Source organism: Myxocyprinus asiaticus, chromosome 2 (assembly GCF_019703515.2).
Source record: "Myxocyprinus asiaticus isolate MX2 ecotype Aquarium Trade chromosome 2, UBuf_Myxa_2, whole genome shotgun sequence".
Lineage (NCBI taxonomy): Eukaryota > Metazoa > Chordata > Actinopteri > Cypriniformes > Catostomidae > Myxocyprinus > Myxocyprinus asiaticus.
Window position 1 is genome coordinate 28,882,124 of NC_059345.1, and position 16,647 is coordinate 28,898,770.

General features: G+C 36.4%; 1 protein-coding gene across 4 annotated transcripts in view; it reads right to left on the reverse strand.

Annotated features, from left to right (window-relative positions):
* dennd2b (DENN domain containing 2B) overlaps positions 1-16,647 on the reverse strand; it is a 70,696-nt gene that overhangs the window by 42,271 nt on the left and 11,778 nt on the right. For all 4 annotated transcript variants that reach the window (XR_007892717.1, XM_051651550.1, XM_051651541.1 and 1 more), the window contains exon 2: positions 3,548-3,643. Coding sequence is in view for 2 of the 4 variants with exons in the window: in XM_051651550.1 (XP_051507510.1) it covers positions 3,548-3,621 (74 nt within the window). In the remaining 2 variants the exon portion in view is untranslated. The remainder of the gene's footprint in view (positions 1-3,547; positions 3,644-16,647) is intronic.

Below are 16,647 nucleotides of genomic sequence, written 5' to 3' on the forward strand. Positions count from 1 at the left end.
AATATAAACTTTTTTAAAGTCCACATAAACTGCCTTGACGAGTGCAGTATTCTTTGGCTTGTTGACACATTTCCAACTGAAACAGGAAGTAGGGGCGGGACATGTCGAACGGCTTGTCCTTTTTCTTATAAATATCCAATAGGCTTTAGTTTACATTGCAGCCCGGCAAAGCCACACATACACACACTTTACCACCACACTGCTTCTCATGCCAGAACCGGTGTTCAGCCGGGAAAACTGTGAACCATTCTCAATACAGAGGCCGACCACTTTTCCACTGACTTGAGATCCGAATGATGATCTTACTGACCAGGTTACTACATAACCTGCCCACAAACAAACACAGCACATCACAACCTTTACTTATGACGAGGCAGAAGCCGTTGTGCAAGTCCAATGCAGATGAATGTAAAAGATCACAATATATCCATGTTTTTAATCAAAATACACTAAATATAAAGGATAAAGAACACTTACTTGTGCTGTACATCCCAAGAAACCTCTGAAAAATGCATGCATTAAAAATGACTAAACTCTAGTCATTTACTTTGCATTCCCGAGTCCCTTTCAGAAGTGATCATCCCTATGCCCTATTCCCTTGGAAGACAATTATCCTCTACTTTGAGAGCTTCGGAGGGATGAAAGGTGATACTGGTCATTTACAACTCACTTTTTAAGCCATATTTATTGGAAATTCTGTTTGGAACGACCCTAGAGCATGGATTGTTCTCCTTTCAAAGTGCCCTGCGAAGGCATCATCAGTGCCAGTTAGAACACAAACAGGCGAGTTGCCAGATGTAGGGGGAGAGTGTGTTCTTGTTGTAGAAAGAATTTGTTTGGACAATTTCTCAGCAGTGTTGTGACGTCATTAATTTTTCAAGGTCTTTTCAAGGGCCGGAAGAGAGAGACAGTAAACTTGAAATGCGTATATCTGCTGAAAGCTAATTTTATCAATGTTTTGAAGTACACTATCATAAGATGAACTTAAAGCTTATAGACATTAAACTTTAATTTAGATTTCATGGGGCCTTTAACTAAAACCTAAAACTTAAAAAAAATATATACAGAAAGGAACGGATTAAGAGGAGCATTAAAGCAGAACAGTGAGTACAGTAAATACTCACTGCTTTAATGAAAGTCAGTTGAGTTTGACAAATATATCCTGTGTTTAAGCAGATTCTTGAGGCTTAACTTTTACAATAGGCCCCTGGATTAGGAACAAAGGGAGGGGATGGGCCAATGCCAAAGCTGTCAAAAGGAGATGGAGGATATTGCTATATCGCAATTAGATTTCTACAATCACAGGATCATAGAACTGTTCAGAATTTTCACACCCTGTCCAAAAGTTAATGTTGAAATTTCACTGAATCAGAGTCGCAGCCCTTTACTCTGTATGAACATTTGTTAAGCTATGGAATAATACTGTATATCTAAAATTACCTCCCTGCCTGCCTAGACCACCCCTCAACCAACTATAAATGATTGTTTCTATAACTGCCATATTAGGCTCATGTGAAGTCATTTAACACAAAGAAAAACATCAGTTTCAGAATTCTTTCATTGAGTCCACCATGAGTTTGTGTCTGTGGTCTAAGGAGGTTCTCTGAGAGCCCGGACAGGGCCAGTAAAAACAAGCCCAGCTCTGGGGAAGCCAGCTGGTCTGACCACACATGGACAGAGTGGGATGTCAGTGCTGGTCTGGCTCTTCCTGAGTCTTGAGGGCAATGTCAACCACAGGCCATTTCCTGTTTGAGAGCCATGCCAGGATGGAGAAACTATGAGGCTCCAGGAACACACATCAAAAGGAACATGTCAAGCCCAAACCAGTGGGTTCTCCCCCACAAAAATGTGGATATTTCATATATGATGGAGTTATTTTTTCAGCTATTATCTTTGCTATAAAAAGCACATACTCTCAGTGTAAAGCCTACCTACCACCACCCCCATCTGACGTAAATCTGCTTCTTCAGCATTCTCCTTTGCATGTGATTTACTGTTGAATTCTTAATATTCCTGTCTGGGAAAAGAGGCTCTTCAGAGGGTAGAAGAAACTATGCACTCATTTTTCCTGCACTTATTCACATGAATCACAGTTTGCTTTGGTAAATATCTCTGGCATCAGAGAGTGCGCATGGTAATTCTAAAATTAACTCCTCTCACTCTTCAAGGAATGTTCTTTCTTCACTTGTTCCAGATCCAATAACTATCTGATACTTACCGTAAAGCTTTGTAGTTAAGCGATGGCCACAAATAGAACAAAGCCTCCTTTCTAATCAAGCTTTGTATACAACAATTTGGCCTAAGAAGCACAGTTGAACTAAATTATCTATTTAATCTATTCCTCAATTAGGAATAATATTGCTAATTTAGCTAGATTATTTACCATCATTCTAAATTGAACACCACTGTGCAGAATGTCAGCTGTACTTGGTCCATCCATACGGCTGCGTGAAAGGTCAATTGTGCTTCTTGGTCAAAATACCCATTCAAAATGCCAGTCAAACTCTAACAGCATTGACTCAGTATCAATGTTTAGTGTTATATCTAATAATCATACAGTAAATACTATGCAAATAATTTGAGTTGTTTTATTTTGCATTAGATTACTTTTTAACTTTGTATTTCTGGATGTAAACTGAATACTGCTGTTTCTGATAAAAGACCACTGTTTACTTGTCTTGAAATTGAATAATTACTTTAAAAACTTGAAGCAAAGATTACTTAAAGGAACAGTTCACCCAAAAATGAAAATTCTCTCATTATTTACTCACTCTCATGTCATCCCAGATGTGTATGACTGTCTTTCTTCAACAGAACCCAAAGATTTTTAGAAGAATATCTAAGCTCTGTATGTACTTAAAATGCAAGTGAATGGGTGCCAAATTTTTGTAGCTCCAAAAAGCACATATAGCCATAATAAAAGTAATCCATACCACTCCAGTGGATTAAATAATGTCTTCTGATGTGAAACGCTATGTGTGTGTGTAAGAAATAGATCAATATTTAGTTATTTGTTTTACTAAAAATGTTAGTTTCCGGTCAGCTCGTTGACGAGGGTGGAGTTCAAACTGCCTCTCACGTGACGTAAGCGCGTAAGCCTCCTATGCATAGATATTCATACATAGATTCGGTCTGAGGCATCACTTCCATTCATTTGCATTCAAACCGATTAAAACAGCTCTCCTTGTTGAGCGTTCTAAGATGGTACTGCAGTTGATGTATCCAAACCAGCCGAGGTATCTATGTATGAACATTTTGGTGAACTATTCCTTTAAGAAACCCTTGAAAAGGCAACATGCAATCATTTACTTTTAATTGTTAATATGTATATTATAGTATTATGTTTTTTTAAATAAAGGAGTGTGTTCAGTGGCATATATATTTAGCCTTCAGTGGTTGGGATGCTGTTAACATTATATCACCTTAATCACTATAAATGGGTGATATGGTTTTGAAAAGTTTGGGAACCACTGCTGAAAGAAACAGCAGACAGAGGAAACAAATGGATGAAGACTATATTATGGTGACTCATCATCATGTCTCTCACCTGTCTGAGTTTTCCTGAGGGCCTTTAGCCCCTCCTGCTCTCGGTGCAGCCTTGGAGCTCTTGTTGGCAGTCATCTCCCTCTGATGACCCCCTCACCTGCGTAGAAAAGTTGCTTTGCTAAGAAAGTGTCTGTCATTTATGTAAATTTATTTATTTGTACTATTAATGTATATGTACTGTGATAACTATACAAATACTGAACACTGCTGTGCTGCAGCCTTTATGTTGACGATCTCTCCATGAACAAGACTTAGTACTTTGAACTGATTTGGAAATATATTCCAGCCTGCTCATAGTAGTCATCAGTTCTAATTAGTGATTAAGCTACAAAAAGGTCAGACATGGCACTCAACATTTGCAATAGATACTTGGCCCATGGGACTAAATGGGTTAACCCTGCCTGGCAAATATTAGTCAAACAAATATGGACCATGATCTCTACAAAAGAAGAGCCATATCGTCCTTGTCATGCAAACAACAAATTCCTGACCTTCAGAGAAACCCAGACAGTCCCAGCAAGTTCCGAGAGAGGGGTGTGTTTGTGTTCTAGATCCAGGTAATAAATCAGTTTCAGCTATGAAAGAGTAACATATCATACCAGTTCCCATTGAGAAAAAGAAAATACATGCCAGCTTGAAAACAGATGTCCACATTCGGTAAAAAAAAAAACTAAAAAAAAAAAACTTGATTTTTATATTTTTTGAAGAAAATGTGAGGGAAGTCTAGTGTATTGCGGATGGTAGCCAAGGTGTTGCTATGTGGTTGCTAGGGTGTATGCTTACTGACCCAAGTCTCTATGATACTCTGGTGTATAGACATGGCTTGGGTCCCTTCTTCAGTCTAAGTCTATAGGATTTGTTTTCACCCATGTCAGTTCACTTAGAAAAGTAAAAGATTTGAGATATCATTCATGGGTATAGCACAAACAATACAGAATAAGTTATGCGCCAACTTTTAATACTTACTCTTAGGAGTTTGTTTAAATCTCTAAGTATGAGCAATAAATATAGTAATGTTTGCATTAGCAAGCACCACTAATAATAGCAAAATTACATTATGAATTGATTTCTACAATCACAGAATATGCAGTCGGAAGAACAGCAGCACAAATGGCCTTTTAGTATAACAGAAGTTCTAAAAAATATGTTTGTAGAATAAGAGAACCATGCCAAAGACTATGGAGCAATGTTTGGAGTGTATGATTGTATTATTGCTTGTTTGAATAGAGGAGCCAAGATTAACAGTGCTAAGGTAGTCTCTTGGCTCATTAAAGAGTGAATGCTTTTTCCCATGAACATTTGCACCTAAGGACTAAAAAAACCCAGTTTAATGGCAGATATTAGTTTTACAAGCTGGGTCAGGGAGTTGTGGTTTGGGAGCTTTGAGCACACAGGGGCTCAGGTTGGCTGCTTTTTCATTTAGTCAGTCTAAGCCATAACAAGCCTTGAAAATATTTGATAAGCAGTAAATTATATTTAAAGGAACATTCTGGGTTCAATGCAAGTTAAGCTCAATCGACAGCATTTGTGGCTTAATGTTGATTACCACAAAAATACATTTTGACTCTTCCCTCCTTTTCTTTAAAAAAAATGAATAAATCGAGGCACTTACAATGGAAGTGAATGGGGCCAATTTTTGGAGGGTTTAAAGGCAGAAATGTGAAGTTTATAATTTTATTAAAGCACTTTCATTAATTCTTCTGTTAAAACTCATGTATTATTTGAACTATCCATTTGTTTAAATCTGAATTTTTTCAGTCATTTTAGGGTTTTATGGTTTGTTGACATTACATTGTCATGCCAAAAGTGCTGTCGATTGAGCTTAACTTGTAATGAATCCGGAATATTCCTTTAAAAGGCCATGCTTTGCACAAGTCCCTAAAATTATTGTTGTGAAAAATGTGCTTCATGTGGTAACATCTAAATGTATTGCTTTGATTCAGTTAAAAAATATTAACATCACTGAATCAAACTGAATACATTAGGTTACACCAACAAAACAAATTTTAAAGGTAAGATCATGCAAAAAATAGTTCTTTGAAGTAACAATTTTTGATTTTCCCCCTGGACCAGTTCTGTAGCATGAATAAACACTCACTGAGCACTTTATTAGGTACACCTACTTATTTGTGTGATTATCTAATCAGCCAGTCATGGTTTCAGCAGTGCAATACATAAAATCATGCAAATATGAGTCAGGAGCTTTAGTTAATGTTCACATCAACCATCAGAATGGGGTAAAAATGTGATCTCAGTAATTTTGACCGTGGCATGATTGTTAGTGCCAGACAGGCTGGTTTGAGTATTTCTGTAGCTGCTGATCTCCTGAGATTTTCACAAACAACTGTCTTTAGAGTTTACTCAGAATGGTGCCAAAAAAAAAACAAAAAAAAAACCATCCAGTGAGCGGCAGTTCTGCTGACTAAAACGCCTTGTTGATGAGAGAAATCAACGGAGAATGGCCAGACTGGTTCAAGCTGACAGAAAGTCTACAGTAACTCAGATAACCACTCTGTAAAATTGTAGTGAACAGAATAGCATCTCAGAATGCACAACACGTCAAACCTGGAGGTGGATGGGCTACAACAGCAGAAGACCACGTCGGGCACTTTATTAGGACCATAGTGTTCCTAATAAAGTGCTCAGTGAGTGTATATACGTAAATCTTTGAATATAACTATGATCTCAGATGTTGCCTTTTCACCTCAAGCACAAGATCTTCACACCACCACAACCACTAAAAACTGTCTTCACACTCAGAGACATCTTAATCAGCCAACCCTCACGACCACAGTGCCATGTGCACACCACTTGCAACTTCGTCCCATCAAACCAGAGGGCCTCATCAGAGAGCACAAGTGGGAAAATTAGTCTTCCACATTCAAAAGGAAGACCTCCTGTCTTGGCATGGGTTCACTCATATGCTTGTGTATAGTTTATAAGGAGGTCAATATTACATGCACTCAAATACAGAAGGGCTGGGTGTTGGTACACCGGGGGATTGTTTACAGGAAGCTGTTGTATGCAGTAGTCACCCAACCAGCAAGAGAGCTCAAAGCCCAACAGAGACAGATGAGGGGAGAGACAGCATTCCTTCTGTCAGCCATTTCCTGTTTCAGAGGACTGCAAAGATCATGCATCTTAATTTTCAATCTATTATGAGGACTTTTTATTAGCTCTTACTCAGACTACTACATTTATTATTTGTTTTTGCTCCTGATGAATTATTTATTGTATCTTGTGGTGCCTTCTGCTGTACTAAACTACCACTTTTACTTACCTAACTGGCATTAGAGGCAATGTGGCATGTATTTAGAGTGATTAAATGGAGATTCAGTCATTGTTTACTCACCCCTGTGTTGTTATAACCCTATATGACTTTCAGTCTTAACACAAACATATTATGAAAAAATATTGTGCTCAGTGATGTCATACAATGGCAGTTTATAGTGACCGCCTCTTCAAGGTTCAAAAGAACGCAAAAGTATAATTCACAAGTCTAATAAATAATTCCATGGAACTCATCATTTTTATGCATATGATAAGGTTTGGTGAAAAACAAACAGAAATCGAATATATTATTTAGTTAAAGTGTTCACTGACCGTTGCACATTCACAATAGGGCACAAGAGCAACAGTTCATGCAGCCTCCTCGTGATATGGGCCATTTAAGCTAAAACTTGTTTTGTTTATCTAAAAACAGGTCTGCCACAGTGATAGTGACACCAGAACACAACAAATTTGCACACAAAACAGATAACAGAACTTACTAAAAATGTTTAGTTTTCTATGCCCAGCCTTATTTTTTTTGAATGGAGTACTCTGAAATCAAACAGAAACACAGAGGAGGCTAGAGGCAGACACACCGTGTCCTAACCTGACGGCAAACAACATGTGATAAAAGGTATATTTTCTATGGTAATCAGAGTTTTTGTCCTACCCAGCAGTGACGAGCGACGGTACATTCTATCGATCGCTTGTTTTCTATTTTCGGCATCGCACGGGTAACTCCGTCCACTGTGAATGGGCACCAGTCCAAAAACGTTTTTTTTAAATGAGGCTGAGCATAGAAATGCATCAATTCTTCAACTACAAACTCTTCAGACATGTTTAGCAAGTTCTGTTCTCTGTTCAGGAGATCAACGGTCAGTGAACATTTTCACTAAATAATACATTCGATTTCGGTTTGTTTCTCACCAAACCTTATTGTATTCCTTCAGAACAAGAAATTAGTCACATACAATACTTTATTAGACTTGTGAATTATACTTTAGCACTCATTTGAAGCTTAAAGAGGTAGTCACATAAACTGCCATTGTATGACATCGCTGAGCCCAATTTTTTTTCACAATTTCTCCCTTTGTGTTAAGAAAAAGAGAGAAAGTCATATAGGGTTATAACAACACAGTGGTGAGTAAACAATTACTGAATTTTCATTTTTGGGTGAACTATCCCTTTAACGGAATATGCTGTGTTCAATACAAGTTAAGCTCAATCAACAGCATTTGTGTAATAAAACTGATTACCACAAAAATTAATTTTGACTTGTCCCTCCTTTTCTTTACAAAAAGCTAAAATCTGGGTTACAGTGAGGCACTTACAATGGAAGTAAATGGGGGCATTTTCTGTTTAAAATGATATCTAATTTTACAAATTTGTTGCCATGACGATGTAATGTCAACAAACCCTTAATCCCTAAAACGACTGTAAAAATGACGATTTAAACAACTTTACCCTCCAAAAATTGGTCCCATTCACTTCCATTGTATGTGCCGCACTGTAACCTTGATTTTGGCTTTTTTTTTAAAAAGGAGGTACGAGTCTAAATAAATTTTTGTGGTAATCAACATAATGCCACAAATGCTGTCGATTGATCTTAACTTGTATTGAACCCAGAATAATACTTTAACACTAATGAAATTGTATTTAGGCACTGCAATAAAGAATGTTTTCAGAGGTTAGTTCAATTTAATTTTTTCATGCTTTGTTTGCAGTAAGAGCAGCTGCCCTAAGGTTAAGACAACTTCCTATGCAGTGATAAACACAGTGTATTGCCAGCTGAAAGTGTCCCAATTCTTGTTGTTATTATGGAAAATGCTGTAGCTGCAAGGAAAGATAAAACAGTGGCTAAACATAACATATAATGTAAATACTCAATTTTCTATGACGTGTGAGGAGGGTAAGGTTTTGCAGAACCTTTTTTCTCCCAATCAGATTGATTATTTTCACTGAGCTGTTGAAAAATGAACAGCTGTAAAAATAGTCCGCTGAACATGGAAATGTATTAGACTACTGAAGCATCACTATCATTCAGACTGCAGAGCAAATTGAGCTTAACTTTATAAACCCAAATTAAATGACTGTTCCAAAAAAGTAAACAATATCAATATTTTTCCAAAAATCAAAAGACAAAACACAGTATTAGGAAATACAATTAAAGCAATAAAGGTTTTGGATACAGAATTGTTGATACAGTTAAGAAAAGTAAGTACACACTATGACTTGCAAATGAGAACAAGTACAACCTGCTTATATCAAGGAATATTTTTATGGAAATATTAACCTGCTGAGTGTGATTGACAATCTGCTTATTCAAGATGCCATTCTACATCAGTAAGTTCTACATGAATTAGTACAAAGAAGCAGGATTTGTTCCAAAAGTGTATCAACATTAAAATATAATTACCGTAGCAATAAACTCATAAAATAGGCATAAATATAAGAAATTCCACACACTGCTTTCAAATGAAAAAATGGTCATGTTCGTTTTAGCCTTCTTACTAAAAATTGGCATCATTAACATTCATCATTATGATTCATTACTTCAATTTCCATGTTTAACGTGCTCAGAGTCCATGTGGCCTGCTCATCTGCACAGTGGTACCATTTCAGAGCAGTGAGGAACAATCATCTCTTTCACTCAGATATTGATCTACAACAGGAAGAGCAAGAGCTGCACCCAACTCTCTGAGAACCTGACAGGAACCACATAACCTTAATAATGTATACTGAATATGCTGTGATAGGTTCAGAGGTTATTAAAAGACAATAAATGCTTTGAGTTTATTTAAACTGAAGCTTAAATAGTTTGAATCACGTTTCTTGTATTATAATGTGTACTTTAACAAGTCATCCACATAACATTTTCTCAGTCACTTCATTGGGAATATAACACAACCTTGAGTGATACACCAACATTGGGAAGGCATTTTTATTTGCCTGTCAGTTACTCTTTATTCTGATTAAGCTTCCTAAAATGCCATTGCTTTCCAAAAGATTTTTTAGAAAAGCTCCAACTATTCTCACCACTCCAAATGTAGTTCACATTTCAGCAACAGAGAAATGAGAGCATCTTTGTTTGATATGTTCATGAACAGAGAGTAGTTAAAAAGTAAGCTCCTTTATCGGTGGTTCAAACAAATGCTATCTGATCAGCTTCCTCGGGTGAGTGACACAGTGTGGAATGTTCTGGGTTCAAGACGAGACCACTGGGCCATGGCCTTGTCAGTGACGACAGGTCAATTGGCTAGCGGAGCAGTGCTCTTTTTAAAGGAATGCACTAATATTTGTCCCGTCCGTCAAACCGCACATTCTACACATTGGAGTTTTTGAAAGAGGAGGAATTCTTCAGCTGAAAGGGATAGATTAATTTAATGTCAATAAACATGACACGATGGACAGCAGATTTTTCAGTTACTCAGGTGTGTAGAGTACATAACATTGGGTTTGAACCTGTCCACATTATGCTGATTATTGACCTTAACAAGTTATTTAGTTCTGTCAGAAAATGAAAACAATGACTAGACTTGAATTGCAGAAGTTGATTTGCTTCAAGTCTCTCATACATTCTCTCTCATACAACCCCCAATACTGTGAAGGTGGTGATTTGTGCACCCCCCCCCCCCCCCCCCCCCCCCAATAATCATACATCTGTCTATATATTTATCAACGCTGAAAATAATTTAGTAAGAGGTTCCTTGCAATTGCATGTCTGTCATAATCTGACAAAAAAATGAAGTTACCCCTCCACTGTACGAGTTGGTATTAGCCAACTATTGCCGTGCAATCCCCCTCTAGCGTAGATGGCAGTGTCACGTGGTACCTGTTACTTTTCTCAGTGTTGGCCAGGTTGGGCCAATCACAGTCTTTTTTTTTATACTGGATGAGGATTTTTTTTAAGTGCTTTTATAAATAAGGTGGATTTCCATTCACAGGTATGAATCTTTGCAATTATTGGTTTTTAATAAAAATAGCTATCCAGGGTAAAATGTCTCCAAAGGGATATAAAACGTTCTAAGATTTAAATGCGGATGCATGGAGGATTCGGTTTTCAGAGTGTCAAGCGCCCCCTGCAGGAACAAAACTTTGTGTCTCACAAGACACAGTCAGTGGCTGACAACATGTGCAATTTCAGTCTGTATGTCTGTTACCCACACAAAACTTCCATATGAATTTAGAAAACATGAAATATATCACATGAGTCATATGGAGTCAGTGAAGATGTTAAAGGTATCCATATAAATGATCAGTTGTTTTTTTCACGGTGAGGAAAGCAGACAGTCATTTCAAATGAGCAAGTAAAAAAACTATTTTCTGAAAGATAAATATTTTAGAGTATGCAATGAATATAATTTTCTATTTGTCTGTGCATTAATTTGAACTGTTATTATGCACTGTGTGCAATTTGTTGTAATGAAACATTAAGTCATGCTTCATTTTGTATTGGTCAAGCAAGTAGTTATAAATAAATCATTTTTTTTTTTTTTTCAGCATGGAGGGTCAAAATATGGTAAAATATTGATTTATTTTTATATAAGAGACTCAAGAGCAAGCATACAGTATAGGCATGATTTATTTTCTCTCTGCATGGCAGGCAACATGTAAAATTAATAACGTACCTAAATCTCAACATACTTAAGATTAACTTGTCTCTAAATTTAATAAATACTTTTGAATCCATCAATTACATTGCTTTTGTTAATTTATCAAATGTATAATTATTTTAGAAATTAAGGCATTTCTTTAAATTCACAATCATTTTGCCGTTGTACTTGCAGAACACAGACACACCAACGCAGAGCTATAAACGCAAACAACCGCACAGAGGCAATGAAGTTTCGATGCAGAAGAATAATTCGGCCTTATTTCAACCAAAATTATCCATATAAACTTCTACAGTCTCTTTAAAACAAGAGGTAAAGTGGTAGAACACAAACCACTGCACATTCTCAACTCCTCCTGGACTTCATAACCTCTGAGAGATAATGAATTGGCTTATGCATTCACTAGAGACCATTTTGCACTAGAGACAATTTCTCTACCTCATCTCTTTCCTTGTAGCCTGTAAACTCTAAGTCTGTGTTGTTATTACCAAATCAGACATAACTGTGTGAGAATGGGGGTTAGATTATAGCATAAATACCACTGGAGAGACGGACCCCCTTCCAGGCTCTTAGCTCGCGCAATCATATGGTCCTCATCTGGGCTCTCGCCTACACTGTAAAAAAATCCTGTTGTTTTTTAAAAAAATTAAAAAAATGGCAGCTGTGGTTGCCAGAATAATTATGTAAAAAATACAGTAAAAATGTAAACAACTTTACAGAACAAACTGTTAATTTTACAGTTTAAAATTGTTGTAATTTACATTAAAAAAAAGTTACATTTACAGTAAAACGTCATAAACTTTATATTTACCTTCTGAAACTGTAAAAATCTGCTTTTTACTTTATAATGTATTGTTAATCACCGTAAAAATTACAGAAGAGCACATGATAACATGAAGTTCATCAGTAGTGGGCTTTCCAAGAGCAATGGCCAATAAACATGTAGAGACAGTGCTCAGTGTCACTCACACAAACACATGTGAAATTAAAATAATGCAATAAACATTAACTAAACTACATCAAATATAACACAGAACACCCCAATGTACATAACTGATATTAAAAATAAGAAGAAACATAACTATTCCCATAAAATATAATGAAATGTAATGGGTCATGCAGGGAATTGTGGGAATGCCCGATTACTGTTTTTTTACTGTAATTTTAACAATAATTTACCGTAAAAAGTACATGTACTCTCGTAAAACATAATGTAAATATTTACCATTAATTATCCAGGAAAATCATACTTTTTACATCAAAAATTTTTATTTTTACAACATTTTATTGTAAAAACTACTGTATTGTCTTTTAAAATATATTAAAACATTTTACTGTATATTTTACAGTTAATACTTGTTAATCAATTATCTTTTGCATTTTTACATTCTTTTACCATTAAAATTACAGACATTTTTTACAGTGTAGATTTATATACTGCATGAGGTACATGTTAATGCTGCTGTTATCATCAGAGTACGTTCTGTTTAAATTGAGGCAAGAAAAGATGATCAATGTGTCTGTAGTATTATAAGAAGTTTTTAAACACATTTCCACCTGGACGAATCCCTCTGGTACTGCTAATTAAATTCTCCCTGAAGTAAAAAAGAAAGAGGCAGATCCAACGCAGAGCATACGAAGGGGTGTCTTTGTTTCCTTTCGACTTGGTTTCTATCCCAAGTCTGCAGTGCCCCTTGAATAATGACATAGGGTCCGTCTTTAGGTTGGGGGCTGTGGAGTGGAGGGATTGTTGTACCCTGTCGAGCTGCCTAAATGTCTTTCCTTCTGAGTCTTTCATGAACTGTGGAACTTGGCCAGCTGCAGCTCATCAGCAGCTGCACACTCTCCACAAAATACCCACGATTCCTTGCTCCAGTAGTGCTGACTGGACTGGCCAAATGGAACCAATTTTTAAGCCCTTTTCAGTCTCTGTCTTCCTTGACTTTCAGCTGTTTACAGTTCTTTCTTTATTCCAAGTCACAAGCGAAAGGAAAGTATGCACATTGAGGAAATTCAGAATGCTGCTTGCGATGTGACATGGTTAGAATGTGGGAAGAAGTATCAAATGGATCTGATTTATAGGAGACCTATTATGCCCCTTATTACAAGATGTAATATAAGTCTCAGATGTCCCCAGAATGTGTCTGTGAAGTTTAAGCTCAAAATACCCCACGGATCATTTATTATACCATGTTGTAAATGCCTCTTTTTGGGTGGAATCAAAAACACACTGTTTTCGTGTGTGTCTCTTTAAATGCAAATGAGCTGCTGCTCCCCGCCCCCTTTCCGGAAGAGGGCTGTGCCTTTACAGCTCGTGCTTCGGATACTATAGCAACAACAAATCAGAACCAATATGACTGACACCGTAAATACCGGAGTTCAGCCATATATGTATGAGCAACTGTAAACTATGCAAAACATAGGCATTTTGAGTTTATGGTAGTGCTTCTTATGTAGAAAATCACTTCCTGCCCTCCATCTGCATTTCACGCCACAGCAACGCAGTGTTGAGACGTCATGTGCAAACAAGCTATAAAGACATAGCTCTGGACTCCGTGAATACAATCAGAGACAATGGTAACTTTAGCTGCATTAGCCGTGGAATCAGCTAACAAGCACATTCGGAAAGGCGATTTGCAAACATTCACAAAATATAAAGTGCGATACTTACATCTTCAGGATATAAAGCTAGAACACGAACAGTTGGTACTGATCCATGCTTGAGAGTCCCATTTTTTTGAAAATCCTGCTTTATATTGACCCTCATTCACAAAGCAGTCCGGTGTAAAATGATACACGAATTTTGGTATGTTTTGGAGCACATTTTCTTCAAAAACAAAACTTGTCGACTGCGTCTTCAGTGGCTCTGATGCCGGGAATACATGAATATGATGCTTACGAAGTTGAGACATTATTCTTCTCACTGTAGCTGCTCCAGCGTGGAAAAAAATGGCAGACTGTGTGTCGATCACTCAGGGGATGATCTATGATAATAGGGTGGAGTCCGTCAGCAGTCGTGGGCGTGGCCTGCTCTAAAGTGACGTCACTATAGAGCGGATACGAAAACCAGTCATTTTGAGACACTGTTTTTTATTAAGAATTATAAGAAAGAGGAGTGGGTGGACTTTTAACATTGTAGGGTGGTTGTGCACACACACTGCCGACTCACATTTATGTTCAAACACCATGTAAAAGTGAATTTTGCATAATAGGTCCCCTTTAATGTCAGTGTTCAATTATAAACAGTTGATTCTGCCTAGCTAGCATAGCAGTAACAGGTAACTTCAAATAGTTTACGGACTGTGATTTGTAGTTTAATAACTTTAAAACAGAAACATATGTAGAAAGAAACATCTGGATCAACAGACTCATAGTGGTAATTAGTAGTTATATGATAGTAGTTTCTTAATGGCCTAAAAATGACACATTGAGCAAAAAAAGTTTTGTTGCTTTTGGTTCATGTCTGTTAGCTTAGCTTTAAAGTAAACTTTATGCTAGTGTACTCCTAAACGTTAACAAAATTCACTTTTAACAGATATACACATTACACTTAAGTCCCTCTCTTCTGGAATACAGACCAAAAATATTAATGGCTCACACTGCATTCACTCATTTTGTGCAATCAAATGCTTTCTAGAACAAGAATGTCCCTCCCCCTAATACCACCTGCCTCTGATTATCAAATCATGTTCATGGCTGTGACATAAAGTGGTGATTCTCTATGAAATTATGTTATAATGAAAATGAAGCCTATATTTAGAAACATCTCGCATTGTGACATTATTTTTAGGACACATTTTACCCCCAATTCTCATTACCATAACACATCCAGACGTTTTACTTTTACTATTCCCACTGTTTTTAATGATGATTATCATTACCATAAGTCATTTTTTACTGCATTACAGTAAAAAAAGATCCAGCTGTGCAATGATTTTATAAATGAAATCAGCAAAAATTAAAGGCAGTACCAAGGGAGAACTACTATAATGATACTTTACATTTTAAATAAAAATAAAAAAAATTCACATTACAATAATGAGAATATCATAATGACCATCTTTTTTATGCGGAAATGAGAGTTGGGAGGTAAAATCAGTAGCGGTGTTAACTAGGGATGCACCGATACCACTTTTTCTCTTCCGATCCGATTCCGATATTGGAAATCTCATTATCGGCCGATACCGATCCCAAGCCGATACCAGTGTTGTTTTTTTGCATAATCAGTTTAGAATATCTTTACATTATTGTGTGGAACTAATTGGGAATACTCTTTAATATGTAAAGAAACACAAACCTCTCACTACACATTATTTCAATATAAATGTATAGCTTATTAAGAAAAACTTTATTGTTAACTAGTATACTGGATAATGTAGCAGCAAAATTAACAGTACTTCCAGTATAAGTCATCAGTAGAAAAGAAACCAGTGTTTTATTTTGGCCTTTTTTCTTTTTTCTTTCTTTTTTTTTTATGTTTCAACTTGCATCTGGACTTTAAAGGATCCAGATCTCTTTTTTGTTCAATTTAGTTGTAAGACATCAGTCCACTTTTCATTCACACAGTTATTTTTTGGAACCCATTCAGCTTAAATATTGTTATAAATGTAAACAAATACTAATGATGACAATAATAATAATAATAATAATAATAATACATGTTATTAATATTATTATTATTATTGACTTTATTTTAATTTTAAATACAACAGTAATATATTTAAATCGTGCCCTTTTTAAACCCTCACGCTTTTATTTTGACATTCTAAATTCTCCAGGAAGTCCTTTATGTGTCTGTTTGTAGGCAAGTTCACAGTAGTTTAATTCGCTTCTTATTCAAATTCTGGTAAAATGCTCCTCCGGTGCTGTTCTAAATGCATATTATAAGTGAACTGAACTATTGAGCATCTACATCTGAGATGCTGTTCTTGAGTAGCGCTCAAATATTGCGCACCGCTGTAAAGGCTAAAAATAGCGGCAAGTGCATCACCAGCGTGTGCGTGAGTTTGTGTCAACAGAGCAGCACCATTCACTAACGTGCTGGCGCTGCACATACTATATATTTACTTATTAAACAGCCTTTTGTGATTCACAGAGCTATCGCACGTCTTCAAGTGGCTTTGAATAAAATGCATGAGTCATAATGCTTTAATGGTGTTTTTATGGATCTTTTATGTCATTTTTGGAGCTTGACAGTAATGAACATGACTAACACACA